The 24,857-nt window shown below is 42.6% G+C and overlaps 1 protein-coding gene across 2 annotated transcripts in view; it reads left to right on the top strand.

The window, feature by feature from the left end:
• The window catches only part of Enpp1 (ectonucleotide pyrophosphatase/phosphodiesterase 1), a 61,624-nt gene that overhangs the window by 4,659 nt on the left and 32,108 nt on the right, over window positions 1-24,857 (top strand). For both annotated transcript variants that reach the window (XM_060373472.1, XM_060373471.1), the window contains exons 2-5: window positions 20,402-20,474; window positions 21,748-21,864; window positions 23,040-23,165; window positions 24,360-24,420. In XM_060373472.1, coding sequence (XP_060229455.1) covers window positions 20,402-20,474; window positions 21,748-21,864; window positions 23,040-23,165; window positions 24,360-24,420 — 377 coding nt within the window. The remainder of the gene's footprint in view (window positions 1-20,401; window positions 20,475-21,747; window positions 21,865-23,039; window positions 23,166-24,359; window positions 24,421-24,857) is intronic.

The following is a 24,857-nucleotide window of genomic DNA, read 5'->3' as shown; positions in this document are numbered from 1 at the left end:
TTTTTTTTTTTTCTGGAAAGGATAACATTTCAAGTTCCAACAAAAATATAAACATATAAGCCTTCGGGGGATAACTTATAGCTAGAGCTCTGTCTTTGGATAAACTAAACTTGCTTCCATTGATCATGAAATATGTTTCCCTCTACTCTCCACACCCCCCCCCCCGCCAAAATTGTAAACATGAAAATTTGGGCCTTTGAGGTCAAGACAGTGCTAGATTATTTATGTAAGGATAAGTCTGCGTGGAAGACTAGATAATCAAAATGTTGATTCAACATGAAAAAAATCCCTTGGTGTCTAAATATAAGTTATGCATTTACTAAGAAGAGAAAAAAGGTATTTCAAAACAGTGACAAGAATGCTGTGTTAAATATTAACTGGAGCACATGACCACAGTATTTTAGTTAGCCAAGGCTTCAGGACAACAGTTGAATATCATCTGTAATGGTTAATGTTTTCTCCTTTGGTTTTTAGAAGGGTTGATGGAAATGTGGGTGGTAAAGTCTTGATGGTTATAAATGTTCATGTAGTGTAAGGAAGTTTTAAAAATAATTTTCCCATATATGTTTTTATTGACCTTTGGTACATCGATTCTGTATTAGGAAAATGTAGTAATAGCTAGTTTTATCTTGCAGTTAAGGAAATAGGTGCGGAGGAATTCGTTTGGGATTCTACAATGTTTGTGTCCCTAGAGGCCATCTGAGGCTTGCCTTAAAGGCATAGACTCCTGAGGTCTCAAGTGCTGATTTGGAAGATCTGGAAGTTGTGGAATGCATCCATGGAGTCTGCCTTTGTGTGTGTGTGTGTGTGTGTGTGTGTGTGTGTGTGTGCAAGAGAGAGAGAGAGAGAGAGAGAGAGAGAGAGAGAGAGAGAGAGAGAGAAGGGGAGCAGATGGGACAGACAGAGGTCAGCTTATTCTGTTATTCCTCTTGTGGTTTAAGACAGATTCCTTCAGTAGACTGTTCTTTCCAGAGGCCCAGGGGTCAGCCTGTCCCACCATCCCTCCATTGGGATCACAAGCACAGGCCATTATGCCTGGCTTTCTTTTCTTTTCTTTTCTTTTCTTTTCTTTTCTTTTCTTTTCTTTTCTTTTCTTTTCTTTTCTTTTCTTTTCTTTTCTTTTCTTTTTTCTTTTCTTTTCTTTTCTTTTCTTTTTTTCTTTTCTCTTCTTTTCTTTTCTTTCCTTTCCTTTTCCTTTCTTTTCTTTTCCTACCTTCCTGCTTTCCCTCCCTCCTTCGTTTGTTCCTTCCTTCCTTCATGGTTTTCTGGGGACTGAAGCAGGTCCTTGCACTGGCACTTGGAGCTCTCACTGACTGAGCTGCCTTTCCAGCCCAGGCTGTGCCATTCATGGATAATGAAGGTATTCCAGCTCAGGCTGTTCCTTTGCTGCTCTTCTAGAAATGTTTATTTCTCAGCAAGAGCCATAGCATTAGGGTAGGAAGACCTTACTAGCCCTAATCCCATCTCATTTGTTTGCCTTCTCTGTAGATGTCAAATGTTAAGTGTGCAGTTATCACTTCTGGGCTCCCACAGTCTTTCCCCTTTTTCCTTCATGTTCTTCATAATGAATGATCGAAAACCAATAGATCTTAAGTGTGATGATAAATACATTGCTTATACAGCAAGGCATGTTTCTCTTGAAAAGTTGCTGGCTAAGTTCTCCTGGTGGAACCCACAGCCAGTGCGCTTATAGTTACCATTTATATCAGCAATTTTTTTTTGTGTGTTTCTAATGTACAAAACTGAGAATTATTTTTTTATAAACATGTCACTGTAATTTTCTCATTGAACGATAGGACTTTGCCATTATGTAGCTGTCAGATATCCTCTTCAGCTCTGATTTGGGAACCACAAAGAGTATTCTAGCTTGTTTCTTAGCAAGGCATTTTTGAGAAAAAAAAATCTTTGTTTCTCAAGCTGGTTTCTTGCCACTGGAAAATTTTTTGGTATTAGCACATGTAGACTTATGATGGGCCATCTGAGGCCTGTGGTTTCTTATGGAGAGAACAAAACAGAGGCTCAGTAGTTTTTAAGGTGATGTTTGTATTTCTCAAGTAGAATCTCACATTAATCTAGACCATCTTCATGTGATTTTAGATAAATATGTTTATAATTCAACGGCAACACAGCTGGAGCAAAGTTTCAGCCAGAATATTTAGGCAGTAGTTCTCAAAATGAGGTCAACGGGGGGTTCCCTGAGGACCTTGCAGGGGAAACTTATAATCATCATCATCATCATCATCATCATCATCATCATCATCATCATCACTATCACCACCACCAACAAGGTTTCACTATGCCCTCCTGGTTGGTTTGGAATTACCTATGTAGACCAGGCTGTCCTCAAACTCATAGAAATTCCCCTGTCTGTGCTGCCTGAGTGCCTGGGATTAAAAGTGTGCACTGATACCTAGCACAAATCAGTTTTATCTTAACACAATAGGAAGACACTTCTTGTCCATTTGCCATGTTGGTTCTAGGTGATAGTGTCTTAGTGCAGTGGAGTGAATAAATCTGTTGATGACTTGGAGGAAGGAGGTCAAGGCAATGGGATCAATTAGCCAAGTATTGATGTACATCTATTTAAACGTCAACAATAGCAATCCTACCCAGAAATATCTCAACATAAAGAACGACCTAGACAGAAGAGTATGCACATCCCTTATTACCCTGATCTTACTAAATCTCAAGCTTAGTCATCATTAATTTGTCTGTATGATAGAACTGAAAGTGCGCCTATAACACAGCAGCAGGAGATGGAGGTGCAGTTGTTTCCTGGAGAGGGCTGCAGCTAACTTGAAACTGAGCAGCTTCCACTTCTTGGGTTGGTGGGTAGGGGTTACAAGCATGTACCACTCTACCTGACTCTTTTCGTGTGGGTTTCAGGCATCGAATTCGGGACTTGTACTGCAGGCACAGCACTCACTGAGCTTTCTCAACAGCCTTTACAGATGTCAAAACCTGAACCAAAAAATTTGGTGCAGTCTGCTTTTACCCCTTCTTGGAGATGGAAAAGTCAAATCCCAGAAAATGTTGAGAGATTATCTAAGATCTGGGAATCTCACCTCTGTGGTTTCTGGTGAATAGTTTTAGAGTCAGATAGAATTAAGTTTAAACAAATATTGTGATTAGCTGATTGAGTAGGAAAAGCGTGTTTCCTGGACGTCAGCTTTCACTGTTGTGGAGATCAAACTACCTCAGAGTAGCATTAAGAGAGTGAGATCATATATGCTAGGTGTCACCTTGTGTTCACTGAGTAAGTATTCCTTTTTCTTGTTAGTAGTGTAACCTTGTAACATATGAGTGTCATCCCCTTGGAGTTTTTAAGAGATGAAGTGGTCACAGGCCCCACTTCAGACCCTCTGGGACATCATTTGCAAGTTAAAATTTGGAATGTCCCAGCATAGCACAGGGCTATGAGGCCCAACAACTGGGATTTCAGTACCTGGGAAATCCAATCACTGATATCATGCATTAAAATACAATGACTAAGACAAAAAGCCCAATGTTCCACTGTAGCCTCACTGTGATGACCTGGGGTAGCATTGGTGCTGCTGGCCGCCATTGGCCCCTGCTTCCCTGGACAGCTGTGGGACACTGTGACAATAGACTGTGCCTTAAAGGCACAGTTTCCATCTTTCAGTGAACAAACTATCCATGCCCTTGCCTGTGGTCTTACTTTAATTGCCTTCCTCACCCTGCACTGGCTTGTCCCTTAATTGCTGTTTATTGCTCCAAGCACAGCCAAGTTTTTGCTGTGGCCATCATGAGATAGCAGATGTTTTTTTTTCTGTGTCTGCCATTTAGCCATCCAAGCACCACACTGATTTCTCTTACAGAGCACGTTCAGCCCAGGTCTCCAGTTCAACTTCCACTGCAACACCCTCTGTATAGCAGGACAGATACTGGAAGCAAAGCCAAGTGAAGGGCTCTCTGAGCAGTGCTCTTTGGGTGATGTCGAATCACATAAAATATTCTCGGCACCGAGTTGATTCCATGCTACCACATCGTCCAAGAACATTGGCTTTTGATGAAGTGCCACCCAGCATCATAGAGATTTGAATTTCTGGGATTCTAGGAAATGCAAATGAAATCTGGTCAGGTGTGGGAGGGTGTGGGACACTGTGGATAAACTCTCAATCTTAGCTATTTGGGGGTTACCCAGATAAATGAATACAAAACCATTTGTATGCTATTTATTTAAATATCTCCCCCAGTCATTTTAAAGGAAGGTTATGCGAAGAACTCCAGCAGACACAAGTGTGTATCCGTTTGTCATCCTTTGGAAACAGAAAGAAAACACATTATTGATTTTTCTGGAATGCTTCAAGCAAAAGTGAAGGGATCATGGGGAGTATAAACTATGAGTTGTTTGCTGTGTGGCCTTTGACTAGGAGACTTTCAGTTTCAGGACCTGTGTGGAGTGGGCTTCTTTGCTTAGAATTTTTGTGCTCCCTAGACCTCCTTGTTACCCCATTTCTTATTACCTGAGTGTCCATAAGTTTTATTACCCAAGGGCTTGTGGTGAACCCTTCTTTAGCCTCAGTCTCCATAGCCGTGACATTCTTGAGGAGCTATTTATGGGTTAATATCTGACAAACGCTCAGCAGACCCTGCGCACAGTAGGGCTGTGTATTTGCTAAGTGCATATTCACTGTTGTCGGCTTCACTAGTTGTCACATCCTTTCTAGTTCCTCAGCTGACACAAAACTGTGAAGTACGCTGGAGCAAACCTTTTGGCTGACAGGGTCTGCTCTCCCATTCCAGACTCAGTGGGTGTTTCTGGATAGTCTTTTCTCTTTGGAACCTTTGTCAGTTAGAGAGTCAAGATATCTTTTCCAAATGTTTCAGCCCTGTTCACACAACCTTGCATGACTCTCAGCTAGATTTCTCTCATCTATCTATCTATCTATCTATCTATCTATCTATCTATCTATCTATCTATCTATCTATCTCTTGTCTATCATCCGTGTATTTATCTAACTGTCTGTCTATCTGTGTGTGTTGCACATGCGTATACAGGCGAGAGGTCAATCTTAAATACCATTCTTTGGGAGCTAGTCACCTTCCTAAAAACGGTTTAATTAGATTTACTTGTTTTACCTTCTTTTCCTTCTGTGTTTTTGCATTTGGTGTGTGTGTGTGCCACTGCACATGTGCTGGGGGTCAGAGGACAACTTCCTGCAGCCTGTTCTCTCCTTCCACCATGTGGGTCATCAGCCTGGACAGTGAACGCCTGTACCTACTGGAGCCGTCTTGCTTGCAGCTGCGGGTCTTTCCTGGAACCCAAGAGTCTCTGCTTGTCTGCACCCCTTCAGCCCCTGGACTACACACATGCAGCACCATGTCCAGTTTTTCACATGGTTGCTGGTGACTGAGCTTAGTACCTCTTGCTTGCGTGGCGCTTCACACAAGCTGGTCATACACTGTCTCCCAGGAGTGGTCTTCCCATCACTCCTCAGTCTACACCCTTCTCCCCAGGATCTACCTCAGGGTCTACCTCTCATGTGAAACCTCCCTTGGCTGTTCTCTGGCCTAGCTCCCATCCCCTTAAAGCACGTCATTGCTCTTCAGTCAGGTGGAGGCCACAGCACTTAGTGGTTAGGGGACAGATTTTGGAACCAGAAGGCTGGGGTGTTGATCTTACCTCTGCCAATAGCTGCTGTGTGTTCTGGGCAAGATCCCAGCTTTCCCATGTCTCATGATTAGGGGTAACAGTTGCCACCTTTATGCCTGAGAAGCTCTGGATGCTGAGTTAGTGTTTATTGTTCTTGTGATGGCTTGGGATTTCTTCACCGAGAACTTGGAGCTCCCTGGGTGAGCAGTGCTGTGTAACAGTCTGGACTGGTGCTCTATCGGCACCTGGAGTCTACTCTCTTTGTTTTCATGGTCTACACCCAGGGGCCAAGACAGCTGTCCAAGTATCACAGAAAGGGTGTTATCAACAGCAGCTGTGGGAAAATGCTGCTTGGGAGCTGTACACAGAATTGAGATCTTAAAAAAAAAAAAAAAAAAGAAGAAGAAGAATTGAGGTCTTGGTTTGAGGAGGCCTGGAGAAAAGGATCTGAGAGGAGGGGGAAGGATACAGCCTGGACAGAGGCTGTGTGTGTGTGTGTGTGTGTGTGTGTGTGTGTGTGTGTTCAGACCCAAAGCTGGAAACGTCCAGGCTGGTTCCTGGCAGGGCCTTGCAGTTTGTCTAGAGTCTGGGTTTCTCAGAGTGACTGGAAAGTACTGTAGTCTTTTTCTCATGGTTGTTTGGTTTGGTTTTCGTTTTTGTTCTTAGCAACAAGATAAATGTGTGATTTAGATTTTTAAAAGATCATTTCAGCATCAGTGGTAAGAACAAATTGAAGAGTGGGTATAGACAGACACACTGCCTTATTTCCATTTTTTTTTTTTTTTTGGCCACTTTGTAACTTTCTCTCCCACAGGGTGGGTGCATGTGGCTATATATTAACATTCTAATGAATTAATATTAAATACAGTAAAAAAATCATTACCTGCGTATTTTCAGTGTGCAACACTGATGTATGTTTACTACTATTTACAGATATATAGAACACGTCTGTCGTCTTAAATTTTTCTGTTGGACAGCAACCATACATTGTGATGTCGTGGAGGTTTTGTTTTGTTTGTGTACTGTGGAGACCAGACTCCTGGGCCTTGCACATTCCTAGGCAAACACCCTGCCACTGAGTTATAGTCCTGAAGTTCTTCTTCTTTATCCTGTGTAGTTCTTCCACTCATAATAATAAGGGAAGCACATAGCACTTGTTAAAGACACATTTATTAAGAGAGCCAAACAAATTGAAAGGGTTAAGCCTAAATGTTTTTATAAATATAATTTTGCGATTCTTTACCCACATGAAAGTGTATAATTAAATTGACTTGAGTCATAATAAACATGTTAAAAGTTGTTATGGTTAGAGAACTACCTCCCCTCCCAAATTACAAACCCACATATTCATTGCCCGCTTCTAAATTCTGTCTTTCAGTGTAGTGGTGTTGGGGCAACTCCTGGACCTTTTTTGAAGGTTAAAGGCTGCTTGATCTTCCTTTATAACTGTTTCCAGTAGAAAGAGAAAAATATAACAGAAATTATTTGAATTTCTCCTTTTGTTTTTATGGAGCCTTCTTTCATATTAAATTTGCCCTTTGGCCATTTTATATATGTGTATAATGTTTTCCGGTTGTTCTCTCTCCTCCATCCTCTTACTGCCCTCTTCCCACCCCCAACTACCCCACACTCCTCCCTACAAATCCTTTTCTCACATTCATGGCTTCCTGTCTTGTGTTGTGACTACTGAGTTTAAACCAGAGGGTCTGTGTGACCAGGGCTTTGGAACTATTCATTGGAACCTGGTGGACACATGATGACAATGAAGACTGCTCTCTGTGATTCTGTTGGTAGTCAGTAAATAGCATCGGAGAGGGGTAGGGTCATGTGCCCCAGTTCACTGATGCCACATCTTCCAATCCCATATATGCATTTTTCCCCCTCTCTTCTCACTTTCCTCTAGTCTTCTGACATTATTTTCCATTGGCTTATTCTCCAGGGAGCCTGCATAATGGAACCAGCAAGATTCTTTCTCTGAGACCCCAGGTCAGGAGGAAGCAATGTCACAGCTTTGGTGTCCTTGGTAAACAGGACTGGAGACAGATTTTGAGACCTAGACCACTGTGCTTGGGTTTCATCAGGGTTTGCTCTTGGGGTCAACCCTGAAGGGAAAGTAAGCACATAGAACTGTGCAGAGGGTGAGGGTGAGCTATGAAGCTCCGTGGATGGCCAGCAGGAGCCATGCTCAGTGGAGTCATTGCTATGCCATGTGCATCCCTAAATTAAGGTAACTCTTTGAGTTTGTCCAAGAAGGATTGGCTATCTGAGGAAAAATGTATGACCATATGACTTTCTTCAGCCAAGACAATCCCTGTAGGAGACCACTCCCAACAGCTGAGGCAGGATTCCCTCATCCCTGGAGAGTTCAGTCACAGAGTCCAAGTGCTGGCCGGAGTGCCCAGGACACTTAGGGAACAGATGTGAAAATAATGTCCACACACTGATCACACATTGCTGAAATACAAAAGCATTCAAACATTCAACTTGTTTTTTTCCACCTAACAAAACCACAGACTTTATTTATTTCCATGCTCCAATCTGTAGATCCCCATGAAATTAAAATATACAGATATTTAAAAATAGGTGTTAATAATCAAGATGATTATAAAATCATGCTACATTCAAAAAAAGATGAATCAAAACTTCATGTAGAGTAATTTCTTAGTTAGGTGCCTATAGCTGTAGTAGAATACTAATATATTTTTAAAAAATGAAAATAGGCCAAAAGTTTTAAGCAAAATGGAAGTTTTGTAGTAGAGTAATATGAATTTTGCTGAGTTCTCTGTTTCTTAATAAATACTCTATTTTGCGACAGTTTTAGACGTAGAGAAAAGCTGTAAAGCTAGTACAGAGAGAGCCCACACCCTTCCCTGTGGCTGACAAGACAAGGGTGTATTAAATAAAGTACCAGTGTCACCAGGATCCTCTCTCTTCCTTTATTCTTCTAGGACCTCATCCAGCAAGGATGCGTGACACTGAATATCCCTGCCCAGCAACTCTCGGCTACATGCCTCGGACTTCTCACCCTTTTGATGACTTTGACAGTTTGGAGAGGACTCTCACATTTTGTGTCATGTTTCTCCTTTAGGGTTTAACCTAAACATTTTATTTTCCACATGATTAGGCTTAGATGGTGACGTTTTGGGAGGCAGACTGGAGGGGTAAGGTGTTGTTCTGTATGTTATGTAAGCGTGTACATGTTATTAATGTGGCCGAGCCTTGATGATACTAACCTTTCTTACCGGGCTGAAGTCCTTCTTAAAAGTCTCTCTCTGTCCCCCATATTATTCCCTTGGAGTTACCTTCTGCTTCCCAACTGCAGGGAAAACATGTTTAAACCACCATACCTGGCTAGAGTTCATCTTGATGATAGGATGTTTTTATGAGTTATTTGGGAGTCTTCTGTTCTCCCTCTCTCACTCTCCCCCTTTCTCTTGTATGTGTGTGGATGTGTGTCTTAGTTAGGGTGCTATTACTGTGATAACACACAAAAGAATAATATACAAAAGAAACTCTGAGAAAAAAAGGGTTTATTTGTCTTACATGTCTTTTTTAATCACAGTCCACTGAGGGAAGCCAAGGCTGGAACTCAAGCAGGGCAGGAACCTAGTGGCAGAGGCCACGGAGGGGTGATGCTTACTGGTTTGCTCCTCATGGCTTGCTTTCTTCCAGAATGCATGGCTGCCTGCCCAGGGGGTACCATCCACAATGGGCTGGATCCTCCCTCATTAATAACTAATTAAGAAAATGCCCTGCATGCTTGCCCACAGCCTGATTGTAGGGAGGCATTCTCTCAATTGAGGTTCCCTCCTCTCAGAAGACTTGTGTCAAGCTGATGTAAAGTTAGCCAGCACTGTACATTTATCTCTTCTCAGTATCTGGTAAACAGCTCTGTGTACTCCAAACTCCCCTGCGGTGTTTGGTGGGTGGGGAATCTGGGAAAGGGTTGGCTAGGCAGATGCATTTCTTATCTCTCATGCATCAGTCGGATATGACCAATGTTTTGGTGTCCAGGCATAGGTGACCTAGGTGTTGACTGGACATGTCCTCTCTCTGTATAACGTTGGAGTCTCTGTGTAAGCTAGGCTGAGCTTTCTCACTGCGCGGCAAGAGAACTGCTTTATTCGGTGGAAGCATTTACATGGGGGTTGGAAGCTTTAAGGGCATGTATTCCAGGGATGAATAGAACTAATTCAGAATGGTTGGTTGGTTCTTCACATCATGTGAGTTTAACATGATATCTTCATTTCCACTGATGTTGGGGGAAAAGAAAAAAGCCAAGTGGCTTTCCCTTCTAGTCTCTCACCGCAACAGTTAACACAGATCCCTGTGACTCCAAAGGTGTGAGCGCCTCTCTGCTCTGGCAAGCCAGCAGCTCTGTAGGCGCAGACACCCAGCAGAGCGCCCTCTAATTCGGCTTGGTTCTGGCTCTTGCCTGCTTGGAGACTCAAAGCTTGACAGCTTAGGCTTCACAGTTGCACCCCCTTCCACTTTACCTGTGTGTGGTGAGCCTCGAGTTGTTTTTACCCCGTGCCTCTGACTGGCTGGCCGTAAGCAAGGGCTCTCCGGTCTCCTTGTCTTGGAGGCTGTCTGGAGGCTGTCCTTCTGGATTTCTATGAAACTTCACTTCATACACGATTGAGGCATGGGCATCCATCCATTTAGTCAGTTGAACTCTGACTAAAAGGGGAGTATCTACTGATACTACTCTGAATGTGAACCTCCAGCAAGGCCTGTGCGCTGCAACCCTCCTGGCCTCTTTCCATAGCATTCCCTCCCTTCAAAATAGGAGATTTCCTGACTCCAGGTAGGAATGAAGGCGTGTCTTGTTGCCTACTGTCAGGCAAGGGCAGGTCCCATGATTTCTCTATGGCCAATTACCAGAAAGAAAGATTAGTGTTTCAGTGACTTGCTCTCGGAAGAGAAACTCTAGTTGCCCAGGACTTGTAAGACAGGAATAATGGACAAAGGCTGAAATAAGTGTGAATATAAATTCATTTCCTATCACATGCATCCCATTGTTGGCAGGTTTTTGCTGACATCACACTAAATGTCCCTATATGAGTATCCTTGTGTGTTCATGTGAGTGTTTCAAATCAGGTAAATTAAAAGAATGGAAATGACAGGGTTAAAGGATGTCCCATTTTGAGTTTTGATGTAGTTAAGTGATCTGCAAAGGGATTTGAGCATTTGTGAAGACGGTATGAAAATGCCTGTTGCTCCTCTATGCTGAGTGCAGATCTGTCAGCCTTTAGTTAACATCGTTGATTTATAGTTTTTCACTTCTCTGTGCATGCATGGTAACATGTGTGTGGGGTTCCTGTGGAGGCCAGAAGAAGGTGGTGGGTCTTCTGGAGTGGAAGTGACAGGCAGCTAAGGCCCTGTATGTGAGCACCCAGCAAGGCTGGCATGCTATGACACCCCTCGCCTCCCTTCAAAGGAAGAGTGGGATTGATGAAGGAGGAATGAGGGAGTGTCTTGTTGTCCACTCTCAGGCAAGAAATCACATGATTTCTTTATGAACTTAGGTCCTGGGTAAGCACTCTCAGCCACCGAGCCATTTCTTTAGACTCTCATTTTACATCTTTAAATATTTTCTCCATATACCATTTTATTTTTTATAATGCATCCCTTCCACTGGACACTTTGTTTTTCAAGATCGTTCTGCTAAAACTTTCTTTCTTTCTTTCTTTCTTTCTTTCTTTCTTTCTTTCTTTCTTTCTTTCTTTCCTTCCTTCCTTCCTTCCTTCCTTCCTTCCTTCCTCCGTCCTTCCTTCCTTCCTTCCTTCCTTCCTTCCTTCCTTCCTTCCTTCCTTCCTTCCTTCCTTCCTTCCTTCTCTCTCTCTCTCTCTCTCTCTCTCTCTCTCTCTCTCTCTCTGTCTTTCTTTATCTGTGTGCAGGCAACACTAACAGCTACGGCTTGTCCATGGAAGTCAGAGCACAACTTGAGGGATTCAGTTTTCGCCATCTACTATGTGGGTCCTGAGGATTGAACTTGGGTCACCAAGTTTTGCGACAAGTGCCTTTACCTGCTAGGCTATCTTGCCAGCCCTTATCTCTTTTTAGTCGGTGACTATTTTTCAGAAGCAGAAGAAAACAGTATGTAAAGAAAGGCCACAAAAATATTTTATCATACAGAAAGTTCTACTGAAGACAGAAGACAGTTAAGCTACCAGAGCCAGAATCCCCTGGTGATATTTGTTAATTGCGCGGTCACTCTAGGGCATCCACGGTTGTGGGTGTAGACGGAAGTTCTCCTGTGGGAGGCTGCGTCTGAGAGGTGCCTTCTAGCCCTTTGAAGATTGATCCTGCTCTGCCTGTGTGGGGTTTCCTGCCACTGACAGAGCGGCTTCGGCGAACAAGTCACGGAAGGGAGGTTGACATCAAAGTGCAGCAGAGCCATCACGCGCACTATCAGATGGACATTTTCTTCTTTGGCCTTTAACTTCATAGAGAAATGGTCTGTTGGGAGCACAGGGCGAGATTCTGGAGGAGGTCCGTGCTCACTGAGCCGGAGGCTGTGCTCTCTATTTATTCCCCCTCTTTGAAGATACTTGGCACTTATTAAACACACATGAATGAACATAAGAGGAGCGCGCTAACCTAGGCGAGTCCATTCTCTGCAGATTTCCCAGACAGATCTCTCATCTGAAGGACATGGCAAAGGTGAGCTGCCCATGACCTCCCTCTCCTGTGCCAGGGCTGATGCTCCAGGCCTCATGTTTATTCCAGTGCTCCGTGTTCTGCCAAGAGTCCTCTCCCTTTCACGAGCGAAGAGATTAAGTTGTCAGGGAGAAGTAGATTCGTAGGCAGCCCTGTGCCAGGAGAGTGGTGGTAGAGGGCGCATCACATTGTAAGGCAGTTCATATCTTAATTTGGCTTTGAGGTTTGCAGTGGCCTTTGTGATTTGCTCATGCTCCTGGGCTGTGTTAACCTAGGCTGGATGTAATTTGAAGAATATTATTACAGTTTAATTTGTATTGTTTCTTTATTATTATTATTATTTTAAGCCAGTCTTTGATGGTTCCCTTTAACCCATCCTTCTCAAACATTTTTAAAATCATAATTTGCAGCACCCCTGGTTTCTGAATGGAGGGCTTTGAGCCCTTTCTTCAAGTGCCCATTTGCCAGAGGAGTTCATCAAAAAGCAGAGACATGATGAAGTAGGTGTTGGCTTAAGTATCCAAGGTGCTAAAACCTTTTTTTAACTGCCTAATTGTAGTTTATGGAGTAATCTGATAGAGACCTGTCTGCCAGATCAGTCCGGCCAACTCCATGCTGTGTTTAGTCAGAAGTGCTTTGCACCTGCTTTTCTGTTGTCAGGTTTCCAGTAGCTCAGACTTGGTCGCCGCCATCTTCACTCACCAGGCGCCATCCTGAGAAAGTTGAAGATATCTAGTATTATCTTTCCTTCCTCTTAGGGAAAGGTTCAAGACCCAGTCAGCAGCAACATATAAGAACTATTTAAAGTGCTTCTGCTAAATAATTTAAGAGTTTGTTTTGTGCCTTAATCACAAAATCTTTTTGTCCCCATCTTCTTTCTCATCTCATTTGGTCCTTTTGAAAAGGTATGTGTGGCTTTTTAAAATTAATTAATTTATTTTTGATACAGGAACTGGAAAGGGTATCAACCAACTCCACTTTGGTAAGTGTTCATGATGGGATGGTAGATGGTTCACTTGGAAGAATCTCTGGGTGAACTCTTGATTTACCTCTGGCCCCAGGCATCTGTCTGTCTTAGAATTTCTTCTGTGTTATGTTCAGGGCTTGGCTCTTTCATTGGTAGAAAAAGGAAACCAAACAGAAGCCAGAACTCCAAGTGAGACTTTCCCAGGCCTTGCAACTGGCAGTTTTCTAGAAGTCGCCATCATGTAAGCCCCGTGAGGAACTGGCTTGGTTTTGTTCCCTGGTCTCTCTGTAGTGCCGAATAGTGGCAATGTTTTGCTTAGTGCTGATTAAGCAAATCCGCCTTGAACCCTCCTTGTTTGAAGCTGCAAGTCCCTTTCGCCAGGCAGGTGTGTGCTTTTTCAGTGTTGGTGTTTGATGGGGACGCCGAAGATGAGGTTTGCCCATGTTGTGTGCTGTTTAGGCTTGTATCCAGTAACACATGGCATGCTTCTATCGCTGGGGAGGATCCTCCTGTAAGTCAAATACAGCTGAGGAGAGATGCCCATATGTGGGTGATAGATGAGGGACATCAGGCCCTGCTGGGTAGACTTAGGGGCTTCAGAAGAGGATTATAATGTATGCTTTGAACTTCACAACACTTAGAGGCTCTCCAATGCAGTGCCAGCCTTTGTATGTCCTATGGAAGCTGGATTTACTTCGGTCTAGTTGAGGTTCACAGTGGAGGAAGTCCCCAGGAGACTAACACACTGCTGAGGTCTGAGTTCTCACAGGGTTGGGTTTTGTTTTGTCTTTTAATTTCTCTTGCAGCTTGGCCAAAGGTTAGAGCTATGATAGGCAATGCGGTCCCTTAATCCATTTTCATAAAACATCAGCATTTTCCTCACCTATCACATTTGAATTGCAAATATAGCAGTCGACTGTCTTCTGAGATTTTATGTTAGTATCCTTTATATGATTCAGGCATAAAGACCCTTAACAAATGGACCAACTGGGTCAAGTCAAACGAGGGAAGAGTGGGGGATTTCTACTTCTTTTCCCAAATTATATTTCCATTCAGTCACTGCTTGCCAGTTTTCAGCTCAAGGTTTATTTGTTGAAGGTCTAATATGTGCAAGGCGCCTTGTTAGATGTGGAAAGGACAGAGGTAAATAAATATGTCTCTAGCTGCCTGGAGCGCACAGTCAGTCAGAGACAGGCAAATAAACAATCTCATGTCTGGTCTGGATTGCTGTAATGTAAGGGAGGAGACTGTAGTCCTGCCAAAAGCCTTGTCTAGAAGTTTCTGGAACAATCTATCTGTGTGACTCGCGCATTTAAAGGCCTCAAAATCTCTCCCACTTCCCGGTCCCCTCAATTAACCCTCGTGCCCCACTCCTTACTGAGTGTTCAGTCTTGTCATTTTTGTATTCAGCTCCAGTATCCTTGGCAAATTATTTATCTCTCAGTAGTTTAACTTCCTTAAACTGGGAGAGTCATCCTAGTTACTTTGAGGATGCTGTTGTGGGGATTAAGTGACAATATGAAAGTCTAGAAAATGTAGGACATGCTGTAGAAGGGACAGTTATTATTGTTACTTTCTCAGATTCCGGATTCTCTTCTGTACTTGCATGGAGCTTCAGGAAAGGGTGTAGCATGTATTGTGATTACATTGGTTAGCTGTGAGGCTGCTTCTTCATATTCCGTGGGTTTCTAGAGTTGCTCTCGCTAGACCGTTGCTCCACAGTTGGGGATTTCAGTACAGTGTCTCAGTTTCTTTCGTTTTTGTTCTTCTCCCTTGAACCTGATTTCATCACATTGCAGACAGGTAAACATTTGTTTATTCATTGAGAAAGAAATTACTTTTTTTTTTTTTCCTCCAAATATCTTTGTGTAGCCGTTTTGTTACCTCTCATTTTTGGTTCTCCACAGTGCATCTTCTGCATTTTTCTACTGCAGCTCTTGTTGAATCCTGTTGCATTAGTTTGACTTACTATCTACTGCCCTGCATTGTATGTCTTCACAGGCTATTGGTGCAGGGAATGCATGCATGTAGGCATTCACATTTCAGTGAATACTTGGTAAAGAAGGAGTAATGCAAATTAAAGTAATACCCAGTGGGGCCGGCGAGATGGCTCAGTGGGTACAGGCACTCGCTACCTAGCTTGATGGCCTCAGTTTGATCCTCAGGACCTATTTCTGGAAGTTGAGAACCCACCCTCATGTGTGTGCATGTACACACACACACACACACACACACACAGACAAATAAAATGTAAAATTAATGCTAGCGTGTTTGAAGGAATCTGTGAGAAAAATGAGGCTTGTGAAAATGTCTGTTTCTTGTCTCACTTAATGTCAAAGAAAAACCTAACGATTCAGTGAAGAGCCCAGACTGAAGAGGCAGGAAACTAAATAATGAATATCCTTTAACATTAAGAAAATGTCAAAATGTAAAACTGTAGAGAGTGCGTCTGATGCTTGTATTCTGATGCTAATTACTGGCCCAAAAGATCTAGTTACTGCCTGGATACACCTGTCCTTGTGTAAACCTGCCTAAGACATTGTTCATGATTGGTTGACTAAAAGGCCTAAAACCTGGGCAGGGAAAAATGGGGCAGATGTGGCTAAGGCTCCCATGCTTTGGCTTCAGGAGAATCATGGGAAAGACTGGAAGGACAGGAGAGAGGAGAAAGGAGGATGCCATGATGGGTTAGCATGGAGAAGAAACCATGTGGGCTGGGAGAAAGGACTCCAATAATGGTGCAGAAAGGCCCAGATAAAGAATATAAGCAAGCATTTATAAGATTATAGATGGAAGGTAGCCCAGATGAAGATGGTTAAGGAGGATGGCACTGGATGGGGGCTGGGAGGTGGATGGTGAGGTTGTTGAGACAGTGTAGGTGAAATATCTGCTTGGCTCAAGGTAAATAAGAAAATTCTAAAATTTAACAGGTTTTATTTATGTCTTATTAATTGTGATAGTAGGTTAAATAATACCACTGTAATAATCATAGGGCTAATAATAAACAACATATAGCCAAACATCATTTTGTTTTCAACAACATAAAATAGTTTGAATTGTTTCACAAGTAAATAATATGGCTTTCATGAGGGGCTGAAGCGGTGGACCTGGCTTCAGTTCTCACGACCCACGTGGTGCCTTACAACCATTTTTAACTCCAGGGATCTGGTGTCATCTGGTCTCTGTGGGCATCGGGCATGCATGTGGTACATATGCATACATGCAGGTGATGCATTCATACACATAAGAAACACATGGAAATAAATGCCTGGTGGATTTGGACATCGGATTAAGCTACTTTGAGAAGAAAAACTGACTCAGACTTCACAGTTCTGGAAATGTTCCTGGGAAATTTCCCACTAAAATGAACTCAGCTAGATGATTTATAACAGCAACAGATACTGTCATATAAGTATACATGAAGAATGTTTATTTTGTTATGTGTGAGTATGTTTTAATATTGTGTTACACATTATATGATAAAATCTAAATACAAGGAACTTTGTGACAGTGAAGAGCTAACTATGAAAACGGAAGTGTGTGCCTTCTGCTAGTTGACTAGAGGACAAGGAGCCGCGTGTACATGCTTAAACCAATGGCACAGTTCAAAAGTTTGCTTACAGTCAACTCTTTCCACCCTGTTTGTTTCCTTCCATTTCTCCCACACCAATACCCGAGTGTGCTTGATCCTATTCAGCCACTCCACCCACACTTTGACTCCGAAGCCTGTGTTTCTGCTTTGTTCATTTTCCCTTTGCAGTTCCCAGGATGTGCCAAGTTTTCAACGCGTTTCCCACCCCAGTCCTAGACTTTCATGGCATTTAGGTTCATTGTAATCTGGACAGGTCAAACTAGGCTGCCAGAGTGGGAGGGTCTTTTCTTGTTTGTCCCCGATTCGTTCACGGCCACCCTTTCTCATGGTGTAGTTTGTATCTCTTTCTTTTATTTTTTAGTCTTTAAAAAATTTATTATTTATTACAGTTTATTCACTTTGTATCCCGGCTGCAGCCCCCTCCCTCTTCTCCTCCCAGTCCCACCCCCCTTCTTCTTCTCCCCCATGCCCTCCCCTAGTCCAGTAATAAGGGAGGTCCTCCTCCCCATCTGTCTGACCCTAGCCTATCAGATCTTATCAAGACTGGCTGTGTCCCTTTCTTTCCACCAGAACCCTGTTATGAACTCCTCATTCCCAATGGTACTCTGCACTTGACCAAGAATTGAACAGTTTTTGTCTTCTTATCACCCAGGCTCTTGAGCATGTGTGGGTGTTTTGCCTTTGTTTATTTTCTCAGTGTTCTGCCACGTCCATTTCCAAGGCTAACTCCTGGAGATCCTTCTATAGTAGGTAAAAACAAACAAACAAACAACAATATAGAAAACTTGAACTAGTTTCTTTGTTCTGTTGTCGTTTTGTTTGTTGAGTACAAACAAATTTGAAGTACCCATGCTTAGATCATTGTTGCTTGCTTGTAACCGTGTAGTAACACTGCTCTTTTCCTGGTTTTCCGCTATGTGCAATTTCACTTGCCACTGTTGAATGAAGTAACACTGGCTTCCCAACAACATGGTTCCAGTTTTAGGTATATTAACTGGGAGTAATTGCATGAGATACAAACTTTGTTGCTAGCCCAGCAGTGGACAGATTACTGTGTAAATAACAGGCGCATCATCAGTAGCCAGTTCTGTCCTGTATTTCAGAGTCCACCATTGATTGGTCACTAGGCACCCATCAGTCAGTTCCTGCACAGACAGAGACAGGTACTGCTACCTCACCAACCAGGGTCTGCCTTTGTGACATTTTATAACAGTGGATAGTTGAAAAGGCAGTTGACCGATAAGGGAATGGAGCGCAGAAATGAACAGAAAAGAGATACTGCTGGAATTGAAACTCGAGCAAACTCTAAACGGAGTTTTGGAAGACGTGGCGTACTGTGGGACTGTTGAGATTACCACAGTGTAGTGGACGAGGACAGGAAGCCGGATGCACGAGTGAAGGCTTCTCATGGCCATGTGTACGGAGGACGGCTGTGGCAATAAGAAGGGGCAGCCCCAGGGGAAGTCACAATAAGCTCATTAAGGAGGACGGACACCTGAACTGAGAAAGGAAAAGGACTCTACAAAGCACAGGAAAGATCGGTCTTTCATGTCGGAAATTGTGTGGTAGACGAGAGGGAAATAAGGGCACAGGTGCAGTGTGGACTGACCTAGATAGAGTCTACCAAACAAACGTTAGTTCTCTGTTGTCTTAGTGTTTGAAATTACAGTGTGCGAGACACGGATTAATTTGACTAGCTTCTCTACCCTACATGGGTAGTTCACAGTAAGAGAGATTTCAATGTTTTGAGCAGACACATGCTGGTTGCTTTTCTGTAGCATCATGTGTGTCTGTCATCATCAGCAGTTCCAAGAATTCCATTAGTTCCCCTTTCTGATACTTTATTCTGTTCATTTGTCCTTAAGTCCTTACCATTCAAATCTTCATCTGACAAGTCCCATTTTTATGGAAATGCTAATAGCTTCTATATATACAAAGCGTATACAAGATTCTCAGTGGATACTTGAAACTGAGGGCAGTACTGGGCTCTTTATATTGTCTATCGCTGTATTTTTATTTATATCTATGTATCATTGATCTATCTATCTATCTATCTATCTATCTATCTATCTATCTATCTATCTATCTATCTATCTAATATATTTTTCTCTCTATCCATCCAGCTGATAAAGTGTAACCTTAAAAGTAGACACACATTTATATTAAAACTGATAAAATAATATCAAAACAATACTAAAACAGTCATGACAATGTGATGTCATAAAATTAGGGGAATGTGCTCTTTCTCAATATATCTAACTGTGCCATACTCCTCTCACCATTTTTCAATGACGAGATGCACTGAAGTGAACAGTGGGAGTGCTGGGAAATGTCAGGCTGCTACCAAGGGTTCCTGAGTGCAAGCACTATGGCATTGTGTCAGGGGATCTGAACGCCCATGCATACTCATAAAATACTGGCAGGATATACAGCATACACACATACAAAGATGATGGATGTCTAGGGTGGGACAGCACAATGACACATTCCGTGGCTACTCAGAACAGCGTACAATTGAAAAATTATGAATTGTTACTTCTGCGATTTTCCTTTTAATACTTTCTGATGATAGTTGAGTGTAGATAATTAAATTGGGAAGTGGAGGCACAGATAAAGGGAGACTACCGAGTTTATACCTAGGCATATTTGTCTTTTCTTCTCACCCACCCTCCCACACTCCTGGAGGTGTCTCTTATTCTTCCCTTTGGTACATAGCACTTTTGCGAATGGTCCTTTCTCAGTGAATGCAGATGTGCCCGTTAAGCTGACATTCCAGGATGCTTTGAAAGAAATGCCAACCTGCGAAAGTTGGGGGCGGGGGGCGGATTGTTTTGTGGATTATTTTCCTCCTTTGTCTTCCGACTCTGAAAAGTTGTATTGGCCATCGTGGTTCCAAGCTCTGCATACTTACTTTGAAATGTTAAGGGCAAGAATCATGCAGAGGGAGACAGTGGGAAAGTAGGAGCAGCGGCAGGACTCTGAGAGATTGCTGTCATCCAGCCCTCTAGTTTTATAGATGAATAAACAGATGCTCAGCATCACCAGCCACCCCTCTGCTCAGACTGCCAGATCACGGCAGCATCAAGGCCCCACGATGTAGTCCCCTTCTCTTCAGTGGCCATCCCCATGACTGCCTGGTGCATCTGGGGGTGCTGTGTTAGGTTTAGGTTTGCGAGTTCAAGGCTCAAGGGGCCTAGAATGTTCCTAGACGGCAGTAGGAAGGTGAGTCTCTTAGTAGTAGATTTCCCTTTCTTATGGATTATGACTTTTTTTTCTGGCTAAATCCTTGTGTTAGCCAAGTGTTTTCCTTATTATGTTAACTTTGGATGATCTAGAAATTTTCTGACATTTAAATAAGGTTACCGTCGACCTTTATCACATTCTCAGGACCTAAATCACAAGCGTATGATTTGAAATGTTCAAGAAGTGAACCCATCCCTGTGATGAGCTGCTACATCTGGAAACATCTGCACCAGTAAAGTCGGAAGCGCTGAAGGGGGTGATGTTATGGGGACATAGGAGGACTTTAGAAGAAGGTAACAGTCTTTTTCTCTCCTTACAGGTTTTGTCAGTATGTGTGCTCACAACGATTCTTGGCTGTATATTTGGGCTGAAGCCAAGCTGTGCCAAAGAAGGTAATTAATACTGTGGCCATGGTGTGTCTGTATGCTGTAAGTATAAGTGGGTATGTGTGCTTGTGTGCTTCTATGTATCTCTATGTGTGCATATGTTTATGCTTACATATGTGTGTATATGTGTGTGTGTGTGTGTGTGTATTCAGCATTACATCATGCTTGAGATAACTGTAATTTCCAAGTCCTGTCTGTACTCCCCAGAGATTAGGAATTTGATAAATTTGATGCTAGTTTAAACATTTTTCCTGAAGTCTTATCTTATTTTTGCCAAATAAGATAAGTTTTTTTTTTGCTTGCAAAATTTAGTATTAAAATGTGGAGTAGGGTCTGTGACCAAAACCAGTACTCGCCCTCCTCCCCTCAAAACCCATGAAGACATGGCCAGAGGTTCCTGTGTGCTGCCCCGTGACCCTCTCTCTAGCTTTCCAAGGACTGGCTGGAGTGCTGTGCTCCAAGCCCCAAGGAGTTGGTTGCTAAAGCAACTCTGGAGGTCACCAGGAGACCAATTAGCATCCCTACGTTCCTGGGATCTCAGGGGGTTTTAGACTGTTCTGCTATTGCTAGTTTCAAAGTGGTAATGAAATCATCACACTTTTCACTGTGTTTTCCTGCTATGCAGAACATGATCTGCACAGCACTGGAAAATTACCAGATAGATAAAGAAAGGGAACCATAGACAATTTTACTGGTCATTCTTTGGATTCTGTAGTGTCCCCCTCGATACCCCATGTGGCGGGTTACTGTTGGTGATTTAGTTTTCAAAGTGGAGTACATTTTTTGTCCTGTTGAATTATCCTGCTACCATAGTATTACATGTCCAAAATGTTCAGTGATTGTTTGAAATATGCCAGTTTTACCTGTATGGTTAGGAAGCCCTAGAGCAAATATACTCAAGCATAAAACAAGTGAAACCTTGGGCTGTCGTGTTAGCCATGCAGATGTTCACCAAATGGAGTGATTTCACCTCACATCAAAGAAATTTTACAAAACAGCAATTTTAATCTGAGCTGGGGCTAGCGCGCTCTGTTTTAACAGATGTCAGCTGCGTGTAAAATAGCAGCTGTTCCTGTGACACCATCCTCTCTTCCTCAGGCAGTTCTAGGAAAGTTGGTTCTCCTCACTCGAGACATTGTTGTCTGTGAAATTGCCTGGTTTCTAAGCAGCAGACGTGAGTCACACTCCACAGCAGCACATCTTGACTCAGGTGTGCCCAGCTGGTGCGTGCATTGCAAGTTTGTGGTTGGCAGCACCTAACTTAACTTACAATTTTCAGTAAAAAGTTGCAAAGGCCGCTGCTATGAGAGGACTTTCAGCAACTGTCGCTGTGACGCTGCCTGCGTGAGCCTTGGGAACTGCTGTCTGGATTTTCAAGAGACCTGTGTGGAACCAAGTAAGTATGGTGGGGGGGGAGGGGCAGGATCGTGGGCATCAGGGAAAGATCACAGGGAAGCCTTGCATCTTCTGAGTCTGTGATTACTATCTATCTATCTATCTATCTATCTATCTATCTATCTATCTATCTATCTATCTATCTTCTATCTTCTATCTTCTATGTATGTATGTATGTATCTATCTAATCTGTCATGTATGTATGTATGTATGTATGTATCTATCTATCTATCTATCTATCTATCTATCTATCTATCTATCTATCTATCTATCATCTATCTGCTTGAGACAAGGTCTCACTATGTAGCCTTAACTGGCCTGGCACTTGCTATAGAGACCAGGCTGTACTTGAGCTCACGGAGATCTATCTGCTTTTTCCTCTTGAGTGCAGTGCTCAAAGGCATGGCTCCCCTGTGCTCTGTTTAGTTTTTTTTTTTTTTTCCCTTTTCTAATTTAGAATGTGCTCATTTTCTACTGTATGTAGCCTTTTCATCTTAACACTTCTTAGAGAAAAATCTTCACATAATTCATTTTTGTCAAATGCGTTTTGGATAACAAAATTGTGTCTGTGTTTAATATATGCCAAAACTTTTGTGGCTTAATTTTTAAAAACTAAGTCCTAAAGAATAATTTTTAAAATGTGTATATTTTCATTATGGACCTATTAAAGAAAGAATTCTCAGCTATTCACTGAACATATTAAAATAAAACTACTGAAACAGGAAAATTTGAGGTAAGGGATCAAATTTGGATTTTTAATTTTTTCTTTTTTTTGCCACCAGGGTCTTGAGTTCTATAGCCCTGACTGGCCTCCAAACTGGAATTCTCCTGCTTCTGCTTTTTCAGTACAGTTGTTTACTGCAATGCGTGGTTTTAGATTAAGCTTCGAGAACCATGAAAATGGCTTCTTTGGCCAACGTTTTCTTGTGTTTGTACAATAATGATGATGCGCTCCAGTTTAAAGATAACGAAATACTGGGTTTCCAGTGAAGCGATAGTGATGGGTGCCTGCGTGTTTGGCACTTGTCAGCTCAGAGTGCCTGAGGAGAGGCAGAATCTCAGGACTCAGTTATGACCTAAGCCGCCGTCTCTCAGCCTCGTGTCCACGATGGTGTTGAATGATTCTACAGATGTGTTGAACTTGAACCATAAGTGTTTTTTCCCTTTGATTTGCAGCACATATATGGACTTGCAACAAATTCAGGTGTGGGGAGAAGAGGCTGTCCAGGTTCGTGTGCTCCTGTTCAGACGATTGTAAGGCCCACAATGACTGCTGCATCAACTACAGCTCTGTGTGCCAAGGTCAGGCTCCCCTACCTGGGCCCTCCAGGATTTTGGCATCTTCCAGTGTCTTATGGGGTTTTTGCATAAGCTTTGTCTTTTCTAGGAACAGCTGTATTTGTTGTCAGTATAGTAGCAGTTGTATTTGCTGAAAAAGACTTGTAAAACTTTTTATTTTAGACTGGCTCAAATGTATACATGAAGTAAGGGTGTGTGATCTCTCATCCAGCTTAATGATGTTGTCATCAGTACATGGTGGCTCTCATTTTACCTGCAGCCATTCTTCTATTCTTTTTCCCCCTGACCACCTTCCCCATGTCATTTAGATGGCGCCTCCATATTTAACACTATACTCATGTAAGCAACCTTTTCCAGTCATGACCAGGGTCTCCTTGTCGTAAAGGAGCAGGGTCAGCGTGTGAAATGACTTCGATGAGGTCAGGTGCATTCAGGGTGGAAAGGCTGGAGATGGGAAATTACTTTCAAGGCTGCTGACAGGACTATCATGGTTTGTTCGGGAATCACAAGGTTTCTTGAAATCTCACGTCGGAACCAGACTCCAAATGTGAGGGAACTAAGACACCAAAAACACCAATTGTGTAGAGTGGCTGGGGCAGGTTTTATTTCTGGTCCAAAATAGTAGGACTTAGAAAAGAAAGATCTCAGTTTGCAAGAAGGCAGCATAGTTGTTCCTGTATCTGACGAAGGCAAGCTGACAGACTGTGAGGCTGTTCCAGTCCACTGGCACTAGGTCCCTTGCATAAGATGGCGTTGTGTTTGCATGTAACCTGGGCACCTCTTCACACATACTTTAAATGCTCTGCAATTACTCACAATGCCCGCAAGATGCGAGTGCTGTGCAAATAAGCAGTGTACATGGCATTACTTAGGAAATAAAGTAATGTTCAATACAGATGCAGTCCAAAAGGACATTTTCAATCGATAGTTGTTTGGATCCATGGATACAGAGTATTTGGAGACAGGGAAATGAATAGTATATTTATTTTAACCTGGCAGTTGTGTATTTTGTTCTCTCCCTAGAGTGAGCTGTTACTTTGAAGCAGAATAACTGTGTATATTCTGGTATTTCTCTAGTGTCACTGTGTCATGATGTCTGTTTGTTCTGCTTGGGGGATCTGTGTTGCTGCATCTGGAAAACATGACATTCCTGCCGTTATCAAGTGTGCTAACTTTGTTTTCTTAAAAACATTCCAGATACGAAAAGCTGGGTAGAAGAAGCATGTGAAGTCATCAGTGAGCCAGAGTGTCCTGACGAGTAAGGCCATGTTCTGAGATCTACATGTTTCTCCCTTTTTTAGAAGGGCCTTCCCCCCCTTCTTTCTAAATTAAGAATCAAAATAATAATAAGTCATTGGTTTATTAAACATTAGTTGCTACTGGTTCTGCGGAGGACTGTGGCATGAACCCAGCTCAGGAAGCTAGTGGAAAGAGACACCACAAGTAACTGTGTCTGTTTTCTGTGACTGTGGGTTGTGTGGGTGTTTGTAGCCTTCTTTGGGAGAAAGCACCTTGGCTCTCTTTTGGAGTTTTTGCTGTTGAACTTGTAGCACGTTACGGTTCTTTTAATTTTTCTCAATTATATACATTTGTGGAATAAACAGAACATCTGTGAGAGGAAGTGACATGGGTTTGTAATTCATCTGTGTTCTTTTTTGAACTATTCATATTAACGTATTACTTACTTATTTTGGT

Source organism: Meriones unguiculatus, chromosome 20 (assembly GCF_030254825.1).
Source record: "Meriones unguiculatus strain TT.TT164.6M chromosome 20, Bangor_MerUng_6.1, whole genome shotgun sequence".
NCBI lineage: Eukaryota > Metazoa > Chordata > Mammalia > Rodentia > Muridae > Meriones > Meriones unguiculatus.
Note: the sequence above shows the minus strand (reverse complement) of the source record. Positions and strands in the feature narration are given on the sequence as shown.